General features: G+C 38.4%; 1 protein-coding gene across 1 annotated transcript; it reads left to right on the top strand.

The window, feature by feature from the left end:
- Window positions 1-4,709: 4,709 nt before the first annotated feature.
- On the top strand, window positions 4,710-23,605 carry LOC132258842 (acetylcholinesterase-like). Its single transcript, XM_059756347.1, has 8 exons — window positions 4,710-5,370; window positions 13,701-13,860; window positions 15,052-15,312; window positions 16,693-17,251; window positions 17,325-17,985; window positions 18,056-18,432; window positions 18,506-18,675; window positions 18,770-23,605. Exons 3-8 carry the CDS (start codon window positions 15,063-15,065, stop codon window positions 18,892-18,894), a joined length of 2,142 nt encoding a protein of 713 aa, XP_059612330.1. The 5' UTR covers window positions 4,710-5,370; window positions 13,701-13,860; window positions 15,052-15,062; the 3' UTR covers window positions 18,895-23,605.
- Window positions 23,606-24,120: the final 515 nt, after the last annotated feature.

The following is a 24,120-nucleotide window of genomic DNA, read 5'->3' as shown; positions in this document are numbered from 1 at the left end:
GAATGGAAGTGGCTGTGCCGAAGAGCTCAGTGCTTCTCGGCGACCTGCTGAATTCTAAGGAAAGATAGAGAATCTGAAGCGCAGAGTCGAACTCGCAATATTCCGCGTAAACACGGGGCAGTCTGATTTCTTGGAAATATTATTTACCATACAGTGAATCCGACCATTTATCACCCTATAATTCTCCCCAAAAATCAATCGAAGTCTTTGAGTATGGGCCCTCCTGAGCATAGCTCTGGGCGATGATGCGATATTCACTCACACAATCATACTTTACACTGTAAAATCCTCACTTCCAACACCACCAAGAGTCGCATCTTCACGCATGGCACGAAAAGAGCTTCTTGTGTGATGAATCATGTGCCATTGCAAAATCAGCATGAAGTGCAGTGGGCGATTACAAAAGAAAATTTTACCTGGAAGACCGGCCAAGGACTTCATCCTTCCTGACATGATTTCCTTGGACTCACATATTTCCTTCCCCGCCGTGCAAAACAGACAAAAATTACTTTGCACACAGCAATGGGAAGGTAACGAACGCTTCATCGAATTGAATTGTCGTTTGAAATTCCAAGAAGAAAAAGTATAGAGGTAAAGTGAAAATTCTGTTGAAATATGATGTAATGCTCTGCATAATTCATCAATTTCCCTGCGACGTATGTATGTAAGCTAAAGCCATACAATGTGTGCCATATTATGACTTAAATTGTACATCCATATTACTAACGTGCAATTAACTACAATCAAATGCACTTTCATTAGTAAATATGTCTCTCTTCAGAATTAATAGTGTCTTGTCCATTGTAAGCGTTGACACCTTATTGATTGTGGAGTCTATAAAAGATTCAAGAATATGAAGTCAAATTAAACACAACATTATGTAGTTCAAATAAATCAACTAGGTGAATCTACTCACTGTACACAACGGAGTTTAATTTTTCTGGACGTTGGAAATTCAAACCAGAATCTGTAGTATCGATAAAGCGAAAATGGAACGATTCAAAAGCAAACAGTAATTATCATGTGCAATCCTTATTTTTATTGAAATGCTCAATATTAAAAGAGTTATAAACTAGCTTTAAACCTTTTTGCAGTTAGTTCATATTAGAATTTTTATTCAAAGGTTTATTAGATTTATTTTACATTCTTTACGGTGATAGAAGTGATCCAAGTGTTCTTCCCAATTGGAATGCGAATTACAGGCGGAAATTGTTCCAAGTCAACGTTTGTTTGCTCCGCATCCATGAAATACGGTTCTGGCTTCTCCGAGTATGGTTCCGGTCGCTCTGTGTCTACGAAATACGGTTCTGGTTTCTCCGAGTATGGTTCCGGTCGCTCTGTGTCCACAAAATACGGTTCTGGTTTCTCCGAGTACGGTTCCGGTCGCTCTGTGTCCATGAAATACGGTTCTGGCTTCTCCGAGTATGGTTCCGGTCGCTCTGTGTCTACGAAATACGGTTCAGGTTTCTCCGAGTATGGTTCAGGCCGCTCTGTGTCCATGAAATACGGTTCTGGCTTCTCCGAGTATGGTTCCGGTCGCTCTGTGTCCATGAAATACGGTTCTGGTTTCTCCGAGTACGGTTCCGGTCGCTCTGTGTCCACGAAATACGGTTCAGGTTTTTCCGAATATGGTTCCGGTCGCTCTGTGTCTACGAAATACGGTTCTGGCTTCTCCGAGTACGGTTCCGGTCGCTCTGTGTCCACGAAATACGGTTCTGGTTTTTCCGAGTATGGTTCCGGTCGCTCTGTGTCCACAAAATACGGTTCAGGTTTCTCCGAGTATGGTTCCGGTCGCTCTGTGTCCACGAAATACGGTTCAGGTTTCTCCGAGTATGGTTCCGGCCGCTCCGTGTCCACAAAATACGGTTCTGGTTTCTCCGAGTACGGTTCCGGTCGCTCTGTGTCCACGAAATACGGTTCTGGTTTTTCCGAGTATGGTTCCGGCCGCTCTGTGTCCACAAAATACGGTTCTGGTTTCTCCGAGTACGGTTCCGGTCGCTCTGTGTCCACGAAATACGGTTCAGGTTTCTCCGAGTATGGTTCCGGCCGCTCCGTGTCCACAAAATACGGTTCTGGTTTCTCCGAGTACGGTTCCGGTCGCTCTGTGTCCACGAAATACGGTTCAGGTTTCTCCGAGTATGGTTCCGGTCGCTCTGTGTCCACGAAATACGGTTCGGGTTTCTCCGAGTATGGTTCCGGTCGCTCCGTGTCCATGAAATACGGTTCGGGTTTCTCCGAGTATGGTTCCGGTCGCTCTGTGTCCACGAAATACGGCTCGGGTTTCTCTGAGTATGGTTCAGGCCGCTCTGTGTCCATGAAATACGGTTCTGGTTTCTCCGAGTACGGTTCCGGTCGCTCTGTGTCTATGAAATACGGTTCTGGTTTCTCCGAGTATGGCTCCGGTCGCTCTGTGTCCGTTTGTACCATTTCAAAAGTTCGTCGACCGTGTATAATGTCCCATAAATCGTCACGAGTGATTAAGTGTAGCCTTTCGTTCATTCTCGGGACTACGACACCTTCGACAACATTGGTCACTTCAGCCTCATAATTCCTCAGGATAGCAGGAAGCATGTCGCTGAAGATGTAATTCCATAAATCTCCAAAGTCGCCTAAAGTAGTTTTAAATATAATATAATAATATATAGTAGTTATTATATGAAACTATACCTCCAAATAGTAGGTTATCTAGTTGTGTCAGGAATCGCTCCATTCGAAGGCGAACACGGAAAGATGTCATGTCGAGCCTTCCGTTAGGTCGTGTATTCAGTATGGTGTGTCCAGTAATGTGTAAATCTGAAAATATCGGAATTTAGCTCAGTGTCTGCGATTGTATGTTATATAAATAAGAGTAAGAATAAGAATTTACTAACTAGTCACAAAAATTGAAAATGGTCCAGAACCAAATATCGGCAATATGTCCAAGAAACGGCCACGTAGATCATAAAAAGCTCCTGCAAAAGGTCATATAAAGGTCATTGTAAGGTCAATAAATGGTCAGCGCCAAGAATACCTGAGAATCTCAGAGAAGGAACCATGAAATCGAAATCAAAACGCAGATTTGACCAATTGACTTGCATGCGGTTAAGTCGGATCTGTGTTAAATCACGTACGTCAATATTCCTCATATGACCCCTCAAGGTCACAAGGGAATTTCCAAAGTTGAAGTCGTCGACATAATGGAGGGGGATGAAGTGTGGATCAGCGAGGTCCTGAATTACACCTCTGACCCAGCGAGCCACAATATCATCTAGGCTGAGGTTATTCTCCGGTTCAACAACAGCATTATTTCCCAAAGAGGCTCCCTGGGCGACGGCCAAAATGCCGAAGATCAACAGCACCACCCGCATTTTGCACTAGAACGATCAAGAAATCCTTTTTTACTTATCCACAGAATGTCACAGCAAGCACTTTTTAAAATCACTTACACTCTAGCTGCGAATGAATTACTATGAAGTCCAGACTCCCTTTTTATATGGCAACCTATCGCGTGTGGGTAATCCCTAAGTCCTAAATAAATCATTAAAATCTCCGACTTACCGATACCTATTATCGCATCTTTATGTGAAAATTAAAGCAACTGAATGAGTCTCCCAATCACTTTTCTTCGCTGTGTTCACCTGATAAGATATGATAAGCTTCGGCGCATTAAGACATATTTTCATCGTCTACGAAATAGGTTCAAAGACTAATGTGTAGTAATGGAATCTGTTTTGCCAATATTTCCCATTATGAGTTAAAAAAAAGGTTTGCAGATATTCACATAAACTTACGCACCTGTTTTCATGCCTGAACCCAAGTTACACGTATTTTATCATCCATTCGCAATTATTGTGGCTTCTGAGAGCAATTCTAGACGAGAAAGAGAGCGCATTCTTCAACAGCAGAGGACTTCTTTTTGCAAGGCCTTTTAGAAGAAGAGACTGCCCAATAAAAGAAATTGCTTGATAAAATCCGATTTCCGCAGTGGTAGCTTGTTAATTGAATTTTCATTGATTACTAGGTAGATAATTCAATAGTCAGTCTATCGCTGATTGAACGAGTTGGGTGCAAAAAATGTTGATTTTGTGAAATAGATAGAGATTTCTCGAGCGAAAGTTTCTTTTATGCAAAATATTTCATGCCAAAATTCGATAGAAGCGCATTTTGCATCGTATGTAAATTGAATGCATTCCTCATGTCATTTGCATTATTAATATGCTTTTTTTAAAAAGAGGATTCCAAATCGAGTACATTGAATGATTTTATATCGCCATTTATAGGAAAAACTCGAGAAGAAATTGTACTGATATACATAGGTTTATTAAAAATTCGGTAGAACTACTTTGACTGCATAATTCTTAGCAATAATCAAGCAACTTTAGCGCCTCATGCTATTTTTTAAATTTGGGGTCAATTTATCAATACATATCTATTGAGAACTGCAATGGAGAATATGCTGAAAAGTGGTATGTACAGACAATTACATATAATTCATAAATCCCGCGCTGTGGCGGCGCCCCAATGCAGAACGTACGTCGCTTTCAGCTCTGCAAAACATTGACGTCATAACATTTTCCTTCCCCTCTGGACCCCACCAGAGTGAGTATTTTTCCAGATATGATTTTGCGCATGCCAAGGGGATGCCTTTATCACAGCATAGATGGGAGAATTTTTCGCCAAATTAAAAAGACGAAACACGTCACTGCGACTAAAAGCGATCATCTCCAGTCAGTTGAGAGTCTTTCCTCAAAGTGTCACATTGTGCTCTGTCCGGTCGAAAATCGCGCTGTGTGGAGAGGACAAAAGTGCTGATTTTGGTAATTGGGAAAATTTTCCAAGCAATTCTAGAGGCGCTTTCGCTGGAGCCGCAGGAGAATTTGTGTACAGAAAAATTCAGCAGGTGCGGGACAAAATTTCCGCGGCTGAGATGAACGCTGAGGCACTAAAGTGGGGAATCCGTGAGGAATTTTTAAATGTAAATTAAGTGCAGATATACTCGCAAAATTTATTAGCACATACAAGGTACATAATGTACAAACATATATAAGTACTGCGGCATTTCTTTTGAGACACTCCGGGTGTATATGCAAATGAATTAAAGACAAAAGTGATTTTGCGGTCAATTTGAAGTGGCGAACCCAGGAAAGACTTTCTTCGGCATTTTCACTGCAGAGAGGGTGAGAGCGAAAACACTTTTGCTAGGCAACATTTTTTATTTAAATTCACGACAACACCTGTGAAGTCGGTGACGGGTGAAAGAGGCGAGAAAAGCGCGGAGGGGAGCGAATTTTTCGCCAAAGTGAAACGGAAAAGAGTGTGTTTGCTTTTGAGAAATTGTGTGCAGCAATTTTGCCTGTGCGGCGACACCATCAGCGACCCCCTCGATAATTTGTAAGTAAATATGTAGGTACATATGCATGATGGTGTAATGCATAAAAAATCCCTTCAAATGTGAATACCGCAGAGCTTTTGCCATAAAAGTAACAATTGCGTGCTTTATCGTACACAAAACTCACCTTATATAATTTCGACACCATATCTCATGGTATCCGACATGGGTTAGAATATTTGCTTCATTGTGTAGCGCATGTATACTTTTAAAATTTTAAGTACATTATAAGTTTGTACAAGACTTTCCTTGTGTGCATAAGGTGAGCTTATAACGAAATTTCATCTTTTTTATATTATGTATGTATATTTAACTTTCTAGTACATTATGTACAGCCAAAATGGCGGATGGAAGGTTGAAAAGTTCTAGTTCGGCGCTTTTTTCTCTCTCTCCTCTCGCCTTCTTTATTTTCAAAACAATTTTTAAACAAACAGAAATCAATTTACCCTCCTCGCCCGAATCCAATTTGTATCAACAAAGTCTGCATAAATGACACTTTTCATTTTACTTCCATCAATCAGGACAGGATAAGGAGGCAAGGGGGATCCGTGGGAGTTTAACTGTGAGATTTTCCGCTGAATTCAGGAGTTATCTGTGGCGAATGGGGTATTAATTGAGAGATTCCTAATTGATTTATATCTCGCTGCGAGGGAAATTGAGTTGTGACAAACTTTCGGCGGTGCATATAGAATAGGGAGATTGAGAACAAAGGTGATATGCAGACCGTGACTAAATGATTGCATCTATCCAGGCTTGGTGGAAAAGTTAAAACGTTGCATATCCTTCACCATTTACTTGGAAAATGCCAGGTGCGGAACAATAAAACCTCGTCAAGCTATATCCAACGCTCTGCACTATCGCATATCTATGCAGGTACACAGAAATATCTGGATATGGCATGATATCGATTTTTGCGAATTGTACACATGAGCTCAACCATCACAGAGCTCCACAGTAGCGTCCCGCTTTACATTTATTGCAAATATACACAAAAACCACCCTTCCCAATCCACCCGCCGCCGGGTTGGCTCGAATAAAGAGTGTTTGTGTGAATTACCTTAATATGCATAAGACCAATGTGAAATGTGCTTTCGAGTGGAAGACACATAAATTCTTATTCTCGCCTCTACCCCAGGCACTTTGCCACCTCCCTGCAACCACTTCGGCTCTAAATGAATTTTACTTTTAAGAATAATTTCCCTATTACCTCAATAATGAAGTCGGTGAGGAAATTATGGCTCACGTTCCGTTCCATGATGAATGTATATAAATAATAAAATGTTCAATTTCACTTTTTATTGCGCCATTAATGCATATTATTTAAAATTCATTCTCTTGCCCTTTTCGTCGGATTTATTTTATATGTTCATTTATTCTCAGCAGGGTCACGCGTGTAGCTCAGCGAAAACAATATTATGATGGGAATTTGGAGAAATTCACGACGACTTTCCATGAAAATCCGATCTGAGTATGCCCCTTTCACTGCTACCCTTATATGTCATACATATATGTGTGTATGTGTATAGCATATACGGATTATGTACATATAATGCACTCCGCTTGACAATCCGTATATGAAAGGTTGTGACAGAATCATTGAGAAATAGTTAATATACAGAATGCACCAGGGTTTGCAATTAGTTTTGTTCATTCTGATGTGTTGAATGACATCGAATTAGGATTATTGATTTGTGCCTTGTGCAAATTAATCAGTTTACAAAACACACAACGCGTGTATATACCTACATATGCAATCAATCCAGTTGCAACAGAGCAAAATACCTCATTAGAATTTGCGGAAATAATTTAGCTTGTCCTTTTTTCTATCTCACTTCGTGTGCATATAATAAATTCCATGTTTTTTTTTTTACTAAATCCGTTTAAAAATAATGAGAATGAAATTTTTTTCAGCCCATAAATAGCATATGTAAATATTGGCCAAAATAAATTACATATTGTCAAATAGGTTATTTCGAGGAAATAAAGTCATTATGATTTGACAGTTCAATTAATGGTAATGGGATTCTTGGTCAGCCGCGATAAATTTATATTCAAAATTGTATTCAAGTCGTAACAGATTAAAAAAAAAATAAGAAATTGGGTAAAAGGAATATGTTGTATTCTCATTATTGAAATGTCAAAAATTCTTTTGACAAATTAATTCTACTATGAAATTTTACCTGCCAATCACTCATTCGACAGTTTATGGCGTTTTCCGCAAGTGAAAGAAATACCATGCGGCGTTTTTCGTATCATGAAAATGTTTCTTGATTCTAATCACATAGTGCTGGCATTCAGCCACTCTTTGAAATTTAATAATCACCTTTGGGCTTTGGAACTTACCTTACCTAATGTTTAATCGTTCTAATGACTTGATATCGATTGAGTTTTTGTGGCAGTTTTTACGGGAAAACTTTTTTACGGTGGAAAGGTATGTTACGTTTCCCGTTTATTCAAATTACTTCCGCACTTCATAACTCATTTGTAATTGAAGAGAAAATCAAGTTTTACAGCTTTTGCAGTTGGAAATGTAGGCCAAAATTAATGGATCTAAAGTGAAGTGCCATATTATGACGATTATTGCCTCAATAACTCCCTAAGGTATAACCTTGTATTCTGACCCTTTGGTGTTCTCTTTGGCACGCAATTTGCAAAATTGTGCGATTTTTATCATTATTCAATACAAGAGGCGTCCCTCGTGACTAAATTTACTAATTGAAGTACATTGAAAAGTGATTTAAAGCTTATCTCCCTCGCCTTTCAATGCCACTATGGTTATTAATATCGAATAAGGAGTTTTCTTTGTCCTAAAATATACAGCACGATTATGTGGGAGGGGCTAGCTCCATTTGTGTTTATTAATAGTCATAACAATTAAGCACTTATATAGTGTGTTTAATTACTGATTAATCACTGATGTCGGCTTATATTGCCAAGTTAGGTAGCTATAGGTTAAAGATTAAAGACTTATCGCTCACCAGAAAAATAATTTTATATAATTTCAAAACACCAAAATTAGATAATTGCTCATGTAAACTCCACTCTAAATATAGGAATATAATTAGTGAATGAGGTGAGTTTTTATACAATCAAAATTTCCAATAAAATAAGAAAACATATGTAGGTTTGTTTGTGCATAAGTCACATGAAAATTAATTTGCGATAACTAGAACGTTTTCCATAAATTCTCCATGGTCCAAAATTACAAATAACAGGAGTAGAAGTTTGTATATAATATGGTGTGTCTCAGACCTTAATAATTTCTGTAGGTTATACCAGTGTTCCACATCCGAACTTCATTACGGGGCCGCCACCCCTTTCTTGTGCAAATGGGGGAGGCCTTCGCAGTGTTGGGTCCCGGTGCCTCCTTTGCAGTGCCACCATGAATATTTGTGGCACAGTAATGTGCAAGCCAGAGCCACCCCCGGGGCGGAGATATCTGGAGTTGGGCAATTGAGGGGACAGTATCGCCAGTTCGACTAAATTATTTTACATGTCGACCGGGGCACATAAGGAAGTAATTATCGCACAGTGGCCACTGGGGAATGAGATGGCCGTAACATAAAAGAGGTGGTCAAGTACAAATGTCCACACATCAAAGGCATTACCAGTCAGTGCAATCGATTCATGACATATTAATTTGCTCCCCAGACATTAGATATTGTTTTGCAGTTTCAATTTCGCCCATCCCACCCACTTGACCACTGCATTACAGACACTGGCCGTACAATACGTTCACCACCCTCTGCTGCGGAATGTTGATTTTTCTGGTCACGTCACTTCGTCGCAACTCCTTTGGGCTTTCATGCAACTTCTAAGGCAGAACCCTTTTTCCCTCGTCCTATGGTTTTGAGTGGAACAGAAAAAATTCTGTAACTTTCTAAATAATTCAAAAGATTTCAAAAAAGAAGAAATCTACACCAAAACGCCTCGAGGCCAACGGAGTTTCTCAAGTCATTCTACTAAAAATTTATATGCATGTGGCCAAAAATTTACTCACATATATGTACTTATACGGGAGGTTTTATTGGTGTATTCCGAAATGTTATTTTTCTAAGTATATCCAAACCCTGAAGTCTCTTTTCCGTGTAATTTAATTAGTTGTGTAACCGCGGGGAAAAGCAAGAAAGAACTTTTCTTCCATTCACAATTTCGTGGAAAAATCTATACCTTTTTTCAAATTGTATGCATAAATATTCAGTATAGCCATTTTCTCACCGACCCCTCTTGCCACATTTCCTTGGCAATGACAAAGGAAACTTATAGTTGGAAATTCTCAGTAAACTTTTGGCACACCACGACGTCACCCATAACATTGACAATACATATACCCTATATCTTTACTATTCATAATGGGCCACTTTTTTGGTTTTCCACCCTCTCTTTCTCACTGTATGAACATAAAAATATTTTTTTTTCCCTCACTTTTGCTATATATTTATTGCATAAAAAGAGTATTCCGACATTTATATTAGTGTGACTGGCTGTGTAGTATGAATATATATACAATAAGCGAAAATCCAATAAAAATGGCTCAAACAGACCTACAAAAAGCGAACAAAAACATCTTCCATTGTTAAAATCGTAAAAGAGACCAACAAGAGCAAACGTAATATTGGGGTAGCTATAAAATAACACACCCCGTCGTACCCCCTTTTTGCCTCTCGACACATAATCATCTGGAGATGTGCGTATCACATGTGCTCGAGGCTTCGGGCATATTTTCAAATGCGATTTTCTTTTTCCCTACAACCCCGAAACACCAAGAAGCAAGGATATTTCTCTATTTGTCCCATCGTCACCGTCGAGAGCGTCGGGTGCAGAGAAAATGGTTGAATTTTTCCAATTGAGTCCCTCTCCATGTATACAATTTACTCGCATCTGTATCACCTATTCTGCTTAGTTACGCTCCTATATACATGCATGTACATACACCTCTCGCTTGAGATAGAGAACTTACGTGCAGCAGAGAGGAAAAAATTCAATAAGCGTGCTATGGTTATTGCCGTTGTGATTCCAATGATAACCAGAAAGAAAGGTTGTGCAGAAATAGAAATCAGTCACATGGGAAGTTTCGGCACAGAGTCAAGGGCAAAGGAATTAAAGGATGTATAGAAGGATAAATTCATTATGTACATCAGCTGATGCGGAAATTTTTAAACTGATGTTGCCCGAATTATGGTGCTGGAATAAAAAAAAGCAATACATTTGTTGGGTTTCTAGTTTTAGAACCCATTTAGAAATTAGACAATCAACATCGGTTACAGTCGTTGTCTTTTTTTCGTAACCGTAGCTGTGAGTTTTGCACGATAAGAGCAGAAAGACGGTGCGCCGTAGGAAGCGGGAAGAACAAGATAGAGCTTTCGTCGGTGAGATACTGTCGACGAAGAAGTGAAAGCCGAGAGTGAGAAGCGAGGAGCGGAAAATGCGAGCTAACGAGAGAGATAGCGTGAGCGAAACAAAGACATCCCGCGAAGGAAAACTAAATTTCAGGGGATGTTTAAGAATGTGTAGAGATAGGGATTGCTGATACGGCAGTATGTGTTGGGGAGCGAGTGTGTGTTTGAGGGAAAATCGCAAATGATACAAGAAGGATATTTCAGTGGTAAAAATCGATTTCACTCATTTGACTGGCTCTACCTTTGAGAAATTTTTCAAGGTCATTCCTATGTTCGATTTCACCTGTGTGCCGCAGGGGCGAAAGGTGGCAAAAATATTCTGCACTCTGCAAGGGGCGCCGCTTGATAGTTGAGTGGCAGTGCGATTGCGAGGAGGAATTACAAATTTATTGGTTAAACAATGGAAACTTTTGTGCGCTTGTTTGGTTGCGGAATGTGTAAATAAACCCTGTGCCCTTCAACTGTATTTATCCAAGTGGTTAAACCATGAGTCGGGAATGGGCGCCATCCGAAAAGAATGAAGATGTTTGCGATGGGTGTGATAAAAGGGTGTCTCTCGAAGAGTGAAAAACAACGTTTACAAGTGACAATTCCGTTACGACGGCAAATTGGAAGACCTCGTAGTCAATGACTGTAATATTTACATAGGGCACTGGCATAGAGCACTCTGACTTTGGAAGAAGGAAAAGCCGAAGGGAAAATCAATAATCTTGTGGGGTTGGGGGGCAGTGAGCATCGTTGATTTCTGCAAAAGCTTCACACATAGAGAGCAAATACTTGACTTCTGGCCACCCGACTCGCCTTGATACATCGTCTCCATTGTGAATGTGTAATAGAGTGAAAAATGTTAATTACACGCATCAATTGTGTTACAAAATTAAATGACACCCATGTATGAAAGATGAAGATTCCTGATGAAAGAGACAAAAGGTTACAATGGAATATTTAATGATGCGAAAGTTAAATAATACTTTTCCCTTGATATCACTCTCACCATTCCACTTCCAGTGGACATTCTTGTGGGGCTTTTAACTCGTCATTCTGTTCCACTTCCTTATTCTCCATTCGCATTCTTTGTGACTAATTGCGAGAAAAAGGGTCAACGGTTTCGGAATAAATGTAAATTTTAAATTTCCATTAAAATAGCACTGCTTTGGACCTTGTCGAGAGAGAGTTCCTAACATTAGACTTAATGTAGGAGTATTATGCTCAATCTTGAGTCATTACATTACATACTAAGTTTTATATATTTTCATGTTCCCTGCGGATGTGCCTAAAATTTCACGGCACGGATGAAGACGTATCGAGATAACGACGAATCCAATTTTACGAACTCAAATTAGCCAAATTTGCGCATAAACACGTTGTAATAGGTTTTCCACCCCATATGTAGTAGAGCTTGTATAACATGTAGAAGAAAAAATACACCAAATTTTATTTCGTTTTATTCACTTACCAATTTCGATGTAAGGTATGAGCATAAAAACGACCGCCACTTACTGTGGGATCTTGTGCAATACTGGGGGGTGTACAAAGCAAACAAATCCTCAAAATTTACTCTGAGGCTGTATTTTTTCTTGGATCTACATTCTGGGAATAACACCGCAAATTCGCACAAGTCTGACGGTTTTTGGGAGGAAACCGGAGTAAATTGCGGTGCTGCTTTGCCAGACAAAGACGAAATTCCTTCCTCAGTGCATTTGATTTTAGCCGAATTAAATGTCTCACGGACCGTTCTTGTGTGAAGGCAAAGAAAAAGAAAATTGAGGACTCGTTGGAAGATGGGAAAAGGTACTCGTATATTAATACACTTTGTTGTTTCTCTTTTTTCCCGCATTACTCCTCCACCTTCTCTCTTCCACTCGTGCTCCTCCTGCTATATGCCTCCATGATGTGTCCTTCGCCTGTGCTCCCCATAAGCCGGCTGTCGGAACTCGGAAACAGCATATAGGAAATATGTAGTTGTACTCCTAAGGCTCTCCTATAATGGTTTTGTGCTCTATAGACACAGTTTCGAACAAAATAGGGAATTGGTTTTCCTGCATTCTCTCTGCTGAGCTTTCAATACACATCCAGCACACCAGCACACTTTTGTATGTACATACACACATCTTCTTTAATATAGAGGCCAGAAATTTTCTCACAATTGCTCCATATTTCTAGATATATGTGTAGGCTCATACATACATCTATGTATATATAGTCTACGGAGAATCACATTGTGTTTCATTAATTTTAGAGCCGCGTTCAGTGTACGTGATCTTTTGAATGATTACATATAGCGATACTGCTACCTGCTAGAGCTGCCAGGATGAAAGTGATTCTAATCCAGAAGGCACTTTAACCGCTCTTTTCCGCTCCATAAATTATTATCAGCTGCACACATCCGAATCTTTCACTTGCACACCACAGCTCCGTCATAATCCTCATATAAATATGATGATGGTGACTTTCTTTATTTAAATTGCAATTTATCCCTTATCGTTTTCCTGGTGGGACAATCTTTGCTGAGATGCTGCTTCCAGTGGGGATTTGAGTGCAATTTCGACATGTCCTTGTTCATCTTTCGTCTCCACTGATTGAAGTGATACAAGTTCTTCACTCACAACCCCACATCGTCCCCGCCTCAGTCAACCATAGAATTTCCACTTCACGCCCTCTTATTTCCAGATACACACATATATACATCCATATGTATATAAATTTGCAGCAAAGAATAGAAATCATGATGAAATTTCTATATCAAATTTAGCATTCGGAGCTGTGAGCATTGAATTTGATTTTAGCACGCTTTCTGGCTTTTACAGGACGATTTATATTCTGTCTTATTCACCATTATATATTGATCTAACATTTTATAATAAACACATTTCAACCCTCCGCATTACATACATACATCTTCTCTAAATTCAGAATTATTTAATACCTTTCAGACGAAACACGTTTTAAATAAAGAGGAGGATTTATTCTTGGCGCAAGAACCCAAGTGGCTGAGGGACCGTGAAGGGCGAGACGGGAGAAAATTTATTTCTCTGATAACCTGGTATCTCGCATAATATGTTTCTACATGTGCATTTGAGGTGTTGACAAACGGTGAGTTAAATATTTAATTCAAGGCGGAGCATTTTTTATCACGTTCACAACTTATGTACAAATATATATTCCTCGTCCTTTGCTCCTCGCACCCACTCGTTCACTTTCGGTATTGCATAATCTCGCATAAAAGTGTCCAGTCTAATTAAAATTTCATCATGGTAAAGTGGACAAGAACGGAGACAAGAACAACTTATGTGGACCCAGAATAAGTAACAATATCCTTAAGGATATTGTTACAAAATCAATTTGCCACGTGAAGTAGCAAAAAAGGTAGCGCTTCGCATCGTCTTTCAGCCATTTGCCCTGGCTAAATAAAACCGCAATGGTGCTTTTTCTTGTCCCGTGACATTGATTCTAAAAAAAGAACTCTCGAATACTCTCTATGGCCCAGCATTTAACTTGCAGGTCAGAGCTTCATTAAGTGGGACACTTTTGGGGATTTATCCATTCTATAGCTACAGTAAAATTGTTTGGAAACTGTGCCTTTCAACGAAAAAATTGATTCAATATTTATCTATACTTTGTTATCAAGTATAGCCATGGGACGAAAGTGATTTTGAGGTTTTCAATTATGTGGGCGAATAGAAATCTCAGATAAAATACAATATCATTTTTCCAAATATCGACCAATTGCTAGATGGGAAAATGCGATAATATTAACTATTGCGATTCAGAGTATTGATTTTGTCATTTTTGCTCGTATCTTTCTGTCTCTCGCCGTTGGACTATAAGAAATATTTTATCACCTCTCATCAATTAGTTTCTGTACTGAGTTGTAAGGGATGGAAATACCTTTCAAAATTGACTATTTCTGGAAAAATAATTCACTTGACTTTCCACCTACATTATCAGTTGAACAAAATCCCGGATGACATTCTTAATATAATTACATTTGTCACTTATTTCTGAAAAGTAGTACTGAGTGCAAAACCATTGGCAGAGTTTTTTCCTTAATATTAATACATATTCTAGTCAGATCAATTCCCAAAAAATCCTAAATAGAAAGTGTAGACATTCTCTTGTATAGATTTCCCTACCCCAGAGGTCAGTTGTGTTCATGAAAAGCGACTGTGAGAATAGAGTTTTCTTATCTTAAGTCCCACACGCTGGCAGATCATTCTAGCGCTTTCCATTCTTTTGCAAGTGTGATGATACAAGCTGAAGGATTTTACCTTTCTTCCCTAATAGGTTTCTCCAGGATGGAGATACGGGGCATTGTTGTCACTACAATGCGCCCCTTCACAGGCATCCACAGCGGTGTTGACCAAATGTTTGTAATATGTCTCTTGAGTCTACTTGGAGTGATGTGCCAATTGGCGGAGGGTCGTCACCACGACCTGAGCAGTACGCAGTCTTTTAAGTCGGGGCCAAAGCACATTGCATCCGTGGAAGCGGCGGCGGTGTCAGTTTTAGGCGAATCAACGCTAGAAGTATCGAGCGAGAGTGACGGTAAGAAGCATGAAAGTATTTTCCCAGTCCCACTCCACCGCACTATATTTTGATACCCACCCGTTCACCTCAGTAATTTGCAACCACCATCAACATATCCTATTTTACACACGCTTACACACCCAGCACACCTTAAAGTTAATTTCCTCAGCGTCCCTGCCATATTAATTTAGATTAATTTCACTACGAACACACTCCCCTGAGTTGGACACTTTTCTCGTCTGATGATGAGGGATAAAATGCACTTGAGTTGAGTGAAATTGTACCCAAGTTCCATTTAAAATTTCTCCAGTTTTATGATACATATACCTGGGTGTAATATTTGAATACTTGTCCCACTTCTCGTACGTGCGCGGGTTGCCTGAAAAGTTGTGGGCCGCTCATATAAACAGATTACAAATTGCTTTTATATTTATTTTTCAAGCATAATCCCTCTTGAGAGAGTAATGCATTAAGTGTTATCTGAAAAAACCATTTAGGGGCTCCCCTGTATGTTTAGGCTAATGTCTAGGGATATATTTGCTGAGCTTCTGCTTTTTAAGGCACAGCTTTGAGATTAATTGATGGGCAATTGAAATGATGAAATTTTCTAGTAAATTTTCTAGATAAATTATAAGATATGACAGTTGATAAATTTCACATACAAACTTCCATATCCGTCGCTCTCTTCTAGTCTCATCTGTGCAGCATTTATTAGGCATTCCGGAGTTTAAATGGCTAAATTATTTCACAACCAAATTTCAGATTTAGTGAAATGAAAGTAAATAACATCACTATGTTCTCTTAATGTATGTAACGGGAAATTGTGTCGAAGGTTACTTGGTGGAAGAGGTGGGCTAAATTATATTGGAAACATGAACTTCCCTTTAAATATTCCGCATGCAGAAGCCCTCGAGAGAGCTTATGCATCCGTGGAAATTTGTCTTATTTAGGCCACGAGCTTTCCGAAGAGCCACCATAAAAAACTTTTGTGAATATGAGAGAGCGAATGACTGTAGGTAATATGGAAAAATTGCAAAACTTAAGTATGGGATTTTCTCATAAGAGCGCTATTTCACATTTTTATTACAGTAGTGAAGCTATAGGCCGCCTTATATTTCCCTGTTAATCCGCTGTAATTCAGATTTTAATCCACCGCAATAGCCTGACTGTATCTCTTGCGATATTTACCTTAGCCCTGGGGCATCGTCCCCTTCATGCACAGTGCCCGGGTTGGGGTGTTTTGTGTCCTTGCCATTTTTTTCTGGGCGGTCAGCAGAGATATAGCATGTCACACACAAATTCCAGAAATCTTCCCCGTGTGTATAATAAAAATTCCCAATGTGCCTTCTGTGAATAGAGGCAGCAAGTGGAATATCCTCTCCTCTTTTCCATGCACAGATACCATTTTTACTCCCTATCTTGGCCACGGTGATGCAGTGAGAGTGGTGGATGCGGAACTGGGCACACTGGAGCGTGAAGGTGTCTCCGCTGGGAGTGACGGCACGACCCAGCCGCGGCGTCGCAACATCAGCCGGCGCGAATCGAATCCGGATGCCGAGGAGAACGATCCGCTAATTGTGACCACAGACAAGGGGAAGGTGAGAGGTGTTACATTAACATCTCCAGCAGGCAAGAAGGTGGACGCGTGGATGGGGATCCCGTACGCACAGCCACCTGTTGGGCCATTGCGCTTCCGACACCCACGGCCGGCCGAACGGTGGTCCGGGATCCTCAATGCCACCACTCCGCCAAACACGTGTGTTCAGATTGTCGATACGCTCTTCGGCGACTTTCCGGGCGCCACTATGTGGAATCCTAACACGAATCTCACAGAGGATTGTCTCTACATCAACGTTGCGGTGCCACATCCACGCCCAAAGAACTCACCCGTCATGCTGTGGATCTTCGGTGGTGGATTCTACTCAGGAACCTCTACGCTGGATGTGTATGATCACAGGTAAGTCGTCCTCTGCCACATCGTGTGAATTTATCAGCCAAGTTCTCTCTCTCTCTCTCTCTCCCTACCGCAGAACCCTGGTGGCGGAGGAGAACATCGTTCTGGTGTCCATGCAATACCGCGTGGCAAGTTTGGGTTTCCTCTATCTGGGCACTCCGGATGCACCTGGGAATGCGGGTCTTTTCGATCAGAACCTGGCGCTTCGGTGGGTTCGAGACAACATTCACAGGTTCGGTGGTGATCCAACGCGGGTCACACTGTTCGGCGAGAGTGCCGGCGCAGTGTCGGTTTCCATGCATCTACTGTCGGCCTTGTCTCACGACCTATTCCAGCGAGCAATCCTCCAGAGTGGCTCACCCACGGCACCATGGGCCCTCATCACCCGCGAGGAGGCCATCAGTAGAGCCCTCCGTCTGGCCGAGGCAGTGGAGTGCCCCCATGAGCGGGAAAACTTGCCAGAAGTGCTGGATTGCCTTCGCGGGAAGGACGCCAAACAACTGGTGAATAACGAGTGGAACAATCTCGGAATATGCGAGTTTCCTTTCGTGCCGGTGGTCGATGGAGCGTTCCTGGATGAGACGCCACAGAGATCTCTGGCAACTGGACGATTCAAGAAGACAGACATTCTGACGGGAAGCAATACCGAGGAGGGATACTACTTCATCATTTACTACTTGACGGAATTGCTGAGGAAAGAAGAGGGCATCACGGTGACACGTGAGGAGTTCCTTAAGGTAATACAGCATCATTGCATATGTATTGGCAAAGACGATGGCTAAAATACCATCTCATTGCTATTCCTAGGCTGTTCGAGAGCTCAATCCTTATGTGAATGGTGCCGTGCGTCAAGCCATCGTCTTCGAGTACACAGACTGGACTGATCCAGATAATGCTCACAGCAATCGAGATGCACTGGATAAAATGGTCGGTGACTATCATTTCACATGCAATGTGAATGAATTTGCTCACAGATATGCCGAGGAGGGCAACAACGTCTATATGTATCTCTACACCCATCGCACTAAGGCAAATCCCTGGCCACGCTGGACCGGCGTGATGCATGGGGATGAAATCAACTACGTCTTCGGGGAGCCACTCAATCCCTCGCTCACCTACACGGACGAGGAGAAGGAGTTCAGCCGAAGGATTATGCGATACTGGGTGAACTTTGCAAAGACTGGGTATGCTATCAATTTTTCCTCATCGCAAATTGATATTTCCAATTATTTGGCCTTTGCATACTCCTTCCTGCAGGAATCCCAATCCCGGATATGCGCCAAGCTTGCCCGAATGGCCAAAACACAGTGCTCATGGAAGACAATACATGGAACTAGGGCTCAATACAACTTACCTTGGCCGCGGACCTCGGCTGAGACAGTGTGCTTTCTGGAAGAAATACCTTCCACAGCTGATTGCTGCCACGAGTGAGTGAGAATCCAATTGTCGCTTCTACAAACCCTTGGCTACTCTCTCTTTCACAGAAATGCATTCTCAATTATTTGGTTTGAACTCTTTCAGAGGCCAGTTCGACATCCGCCAATCCCGCAAACTGCACCAGCGCTGGAAGCCACATGATCAGGAATCCAAATTTTTCCATAGTCACCACACTCTTGGCCACGGTGGTTATTTGGAGCGTCAACTAATGACGCCCTTCCTGATCAAGAGTACCACAATTATGTGTTTCGTCACAATAATTGCTATTAAAATTTATATACTCAATTCACTCACGTGAAGTAACGCGGTTTACTCATGAGTTATTTTGAAACCATAAATAAGTCGAAATCCATGTTTGATTCGCCAAGGAGAGACATCCTTAAAAATGAAGAAACTATGGAAAATTGTGAGAAAGTCAATCCACCCATGTTTATTGCATCCATCCACCATCCAAGAGAATTAGGCATATATTATCTCTAAAGAGTACTCACTATAACTTAATTATAATAATTAAGCAATGAATGCAAATTGCATTGAGTGGAATTAGATGAGCATGCCCTCTAAAAGAATCTGGTTCAGTTCAACCAGCAACTTCTATACTTATGCACTCACCATGCATATTTATAGGATTCTATGCAATGAATGAACTATAAATTAATAAATGTTCAAATGTATGATGTCCCCATGAGATAGCTATGCAGCAGAACAGGAAATGTTGTTGAAAACAGCACATATGCTGTGGATGAACCGCATGAGAGGCTCTATACGGCATAAGGGATGAAAAAAAAACACTATCGGTCATAAATGTAGTGGCTTTATACATAAACAATATTTTATTATGTGATGTAAGAAATAATCAAATACTAACGATTGCAAAAGTCTCGGCTTGACTGAATTATTAATTTTATTATGTAAAACTAAATATACCTAGAAAGAATTACCTAAAAGTATAATTAATAAAGTGAAGAGAAAGAAATTTTAAATATAAGAGATAATGGAAAAAATGTTCAGATAAAAACATATCATTTAAGCTTACAATTTATTAGGGTGAATAACAAAGTACTGTTAAATGTGACCACTTGAGAAAAGCCTACAACAACCATGTTCACGCAATTGATGACGGTATATATGTATAATTGGCTTACAAACCTACCTCTTTGTTATTTCTTATTATATTTTTCGAAATGGTGAAATCAGATAGACAAGCTAATAAGATGACAAGAAGAGGAAGATTATACTCGATAGAACGTTGATTATATCGCAAATCTTGTTTCTAATTTGGAAAAATGGATTAACTGCAAGTTGTAGTGCAACGAATTTTTTTAAGCATAAAAACCTAACACACTAAATGTGCATGTATTTTAACACAAGACTCTATTCAGTTGATGTTATTATCTATTTCGTTAAATGAATTGTAGGTATATATTTACTGGTAAATAGAACAGTTGTTGATGTGTTGCAAAATACGAAATTAGGGATGTCTGCAGAAGCGATGCGGTAGATTGATAAAAATACTATGAAGAAAGCCAAATATACTTCCAAACTTATTGAGTTCCTCCTGTTGCTATACTTCTAAACTGTTTTTCATCATAATATAAAAAAAGGTCTCTTGCTTGAAACTCTTTCTACTATGAGAAATCGTTAAAAAAAATTGAATTTCCCAGTCTTTGCTGCCTTATGTATTGTGAACCAAAAAAGAAAAGAAAAACAATAGGTTTGACAAGTTTAGATTATAAAAATAGATGACATTTACGCTTTTAAGGCGAATGAGGAAATAAAAAGGTTTTTCAATAATGAAATTTTTACACCTACATATTTAATATGGAGAAAAGTAATTAGGAAAAATTTGTCTAAATATCGTTCTAGTCATAGAGAAGACAAAGAATAAGGAAATGCTTTTAATTTTAATAATGGTAGGTGTAAGTGTAAGGAAACAAAAAAAAATTGACAAAAATACTATGTCCTACTACAAATTTTCATATTGATATCGTTTCTTACAACCTTACTTGGTAAGATCAACGTATTTCTACTCATTTTTACGAGTGCCCAAACAATCATGTTACTTTCTAATGGCATTTTCCGTTTCTTCTCCTTTTCACCCACAAAACCAAAATGCACCATGACTAGGGAAAGCGGAAAAAAGTGGAAGGAGATAAAAAAATTAATAAAAAAACTCATTATCGATAACTATAAGAAATTAGTGAATGAATAAAGAGAAAAATTGTTATTGTGCATAAAAGCGGAATCACCTGCACGTACTGTTCCAATCTGACACTATAAAATGCGTTAAAGAGAATAACTATAAAATGAGGTAATTTAATAAACGACCAACTAAATAAATTTGTTTAAAAAATGGAAATACATTTAATAGAGACACGTAGAAAATTTAGTATATGAAAATATATGTAAATAATATATGAAGAAAAGGAAGCAAATAAGAGGAGGAATAACTAAAACTAGTTTCCTATATAGCAAAGGATCTGTCAAAAGATGCAAAACATGCGACAAGATTCATTATTTCTCGAAGTTTGTTCACATCCGCTAAAAGAAACAAAAAAAATAGTATGTAATAATGTCTGACGTTTTTGTGCTTAAAATATTAATTAAGCTTTGTAGTAGTGGCTAATTCTAAAGGTGAAAATATGATGAAGGTGACAAAGAGATTGTGAAATCGTCGATGAAACGACGTGGAGAAATACAAATAATTGCAATCACATAAAATCGTCAAGTACTGTGATGTGAACATAGCTTCGATTTCTAATTTCATTCAAAGAAAAAGGAAAGAAACACTGATAAGAAGTGAATACCGGAAAATTGGAAAATCTGGAGTCAAAAGCCATCACACTCTGAGAGACGTTTTCAACAAATACAGCCCTAAACAAAACCAGATGTTTCAGTGAGAGATGAAGTTAAGGGGAAATTGTAGAGAACGAGGCTAATGCATTAACCTAATTCACAAAACCTACAATACTGAAATTTTACTATACTAGATTACAAAAGAGAGAAGAAAAGATAGTATAAAGATGAAGCAGACGTTTAGTACGAATCTCAATTGACAAGAAAACTTAATAATAGAGTTTATGTAATATTATTTAAATGATGAGAAATGCTACTAATTAGTCTAATCAAGATGAACAGAAATACTTTCTCAATTGCTCCTCATATATAAACTTTTTACTATTGTTTTATAACTGATCTATAACACAAAACTGACTCGGAACTCATGAAAATTTCATAGTGGAAAAATAACAAAAAAAAGACAAGAATCGAAATGGATATTTACTAAAAGCGTTTAATAAACCCTATATGATGATAAAAAGAAATGAAAAAATTTATACAGCAACTGATGAAAAATAAATAAAAGAGAAGAAAAAGCTAATAAATCACGCTACATATCTCCATTGGTGCAAAACTATAATATTTAATATTTACTAATTATATACACACATTATATAGAACATATGAAAATTAATAAGGATAATAATATTAATCGATTGTATATTAATGACGAAAAGAAATATTGTAACAAAAAATTATTCAGAATAACTCAAGAAAAGACAGAGAAAATACATTTTCTGTCAGCACATCACAAATATAAAGGAATATTCAACTGAACATGATAAAAAAAACAGATCCATGGAAGATCATTTCAGACATGGCTCTGTAAACTGATAAACACATGTCTTGAAATATTATTTAATACCAAATCTCATGAATTTTTGAGAAACTTTATGTAACACAGAAAGACAAGAGAGAAAATCAGTAATATATATTTCTACTCATTTGATATCTCAATCGTTAATAGTTCCATTTTCTCTGGTATTTTTCCCTTCCATCAACTTTTCACGTGTGTCATAAATTATGTCATAGCCATGATGAATTTCTTGCTATCACGGCAAATAATTTACAAGACACCCAATTCATATACAGCGAATTAGTGTTACTATGCTCCTATGTATCAATAAGATACTTTTCTTTTCTTCCCAAACAAAGATACTGCATTTGAGAACTATAATGAAACATTACTATAAAGAATTACTGAGGCATCATTTGAAGGAAAGAGAAGGACATGGATTCACAGAGAAAGAGAAATATTTTAAATTTGTAGATAATTAAGGCATACTTAAGAATTGTAGTATTGCGCGCTCATATCATCCATTATCACTGACAAAGTATGTGCTTTTGGTGAATGAAGTTTATTGCATTGCCTATTTGTCACTGTTGTCAAGCCTATAGCTTTTTGAATGAAGTTGATTTTGGGCATTGATTTTTATATAGATTCGTGATATGGACGGAGAACTATTGAAGAACCTGTTATAAAAATGCTTTCAATTAATACATATATTAGGAAGACACATTCTTTAATTATTATTTATGTGAACCAAATTTTTGGGTATAATTATGTAGCCAAATAATTTAGGTACACATGCAGGTATTTTACATGAAATACAAACATTATTTCCTTCCTTTCAATGAATTCCACAAGTACTTAAAACTGATTGAGTATTTCAAAAATATATATGCATTATGTATAAGCTTTATGAGTAATGTTTGTCGAATTTCTTTCAAAAGATACCTATTGTTGGAACATGGAACAGCATTATAAAGTTTTATGTACTCTGAGTAGTTGTACATATAGTGTCAATCTAATAAGCATTTATTTCATTTAGCCAAACGTACAATTGTTTCTTTCAAAGGAAAATATATATAAAATAAGAAATGATTAGCTCAATATATTAATTGTGATAACCATAATTTAAAAAAAAAATGCACTAAACGGATTTAATGAAGATGAACTTTGAGGCTATCCGGAAAGAAAAGGATGCGAGACAACTGAAAAACGAGGTGGACACACACAACTGATAAATAAATCTTATCTAATATAGTAAAAAAGGAGAAAAGTAATATAGTTAAAAAAAAGAGATTACTAGTGGAAAAAATAGAGAAACAATAATCGTCACAATATAATTGTTACATGTTGTTAACCACATCTCAAGAAATAACAAAACATTATAAGGATTATTGAAAAATTCCTACACAAAATAATTAATGTTTCAAGTGGGCAAAATGGATATATTTCTATATATTTATAAGTTGTATGAAATTATACCGCGGAGAAGCTTAATTTGTGTAGATCAAGTTCTGTAATTTACAATTATTATAATTATTATTGCTATACCTACTAATCAACAAGAAGAGCTAAAAGGAAAAGAATTATATTAATTAATGTGATTGTTATCCCTCCTTCCATTCCAGAACACGAAGAATTTTTAAGTAGATGAGCGGAAGAGAAGAAAAATCATTACAAAAAGTAGTTGGGCCTAAGAAATGCTAAATAAATAATTACAATAATTACAACACAATTACATGACCCATTACCTATAATTACTTACAAAATAAATAAAACATTCTGAAAACAAACTATTCTGTCTTTT

Source organism: Phlebotomus argentipes, unplaced genomic scaffold, assembly GCF_947086385.1.
Source record: "Phlebotomus argentipes unplaced genomic scaffold, Phlebotomus argentipes genome assembly contig_6, whole genome shotgun sequence".
NCBI classification, from domain to species: domain Eukaryota; kingdom Metazoa; phylum Arthropoda; class Insecta; order Diptera; family Psychodidae; genus Phlebotomus; species Phlebotomus argentipes.
The sequence above is the reverse complement of the archived record's forward strand: the minus strand, read 5'-3'. Positions and strand labels throughout refer to the sequence as shown.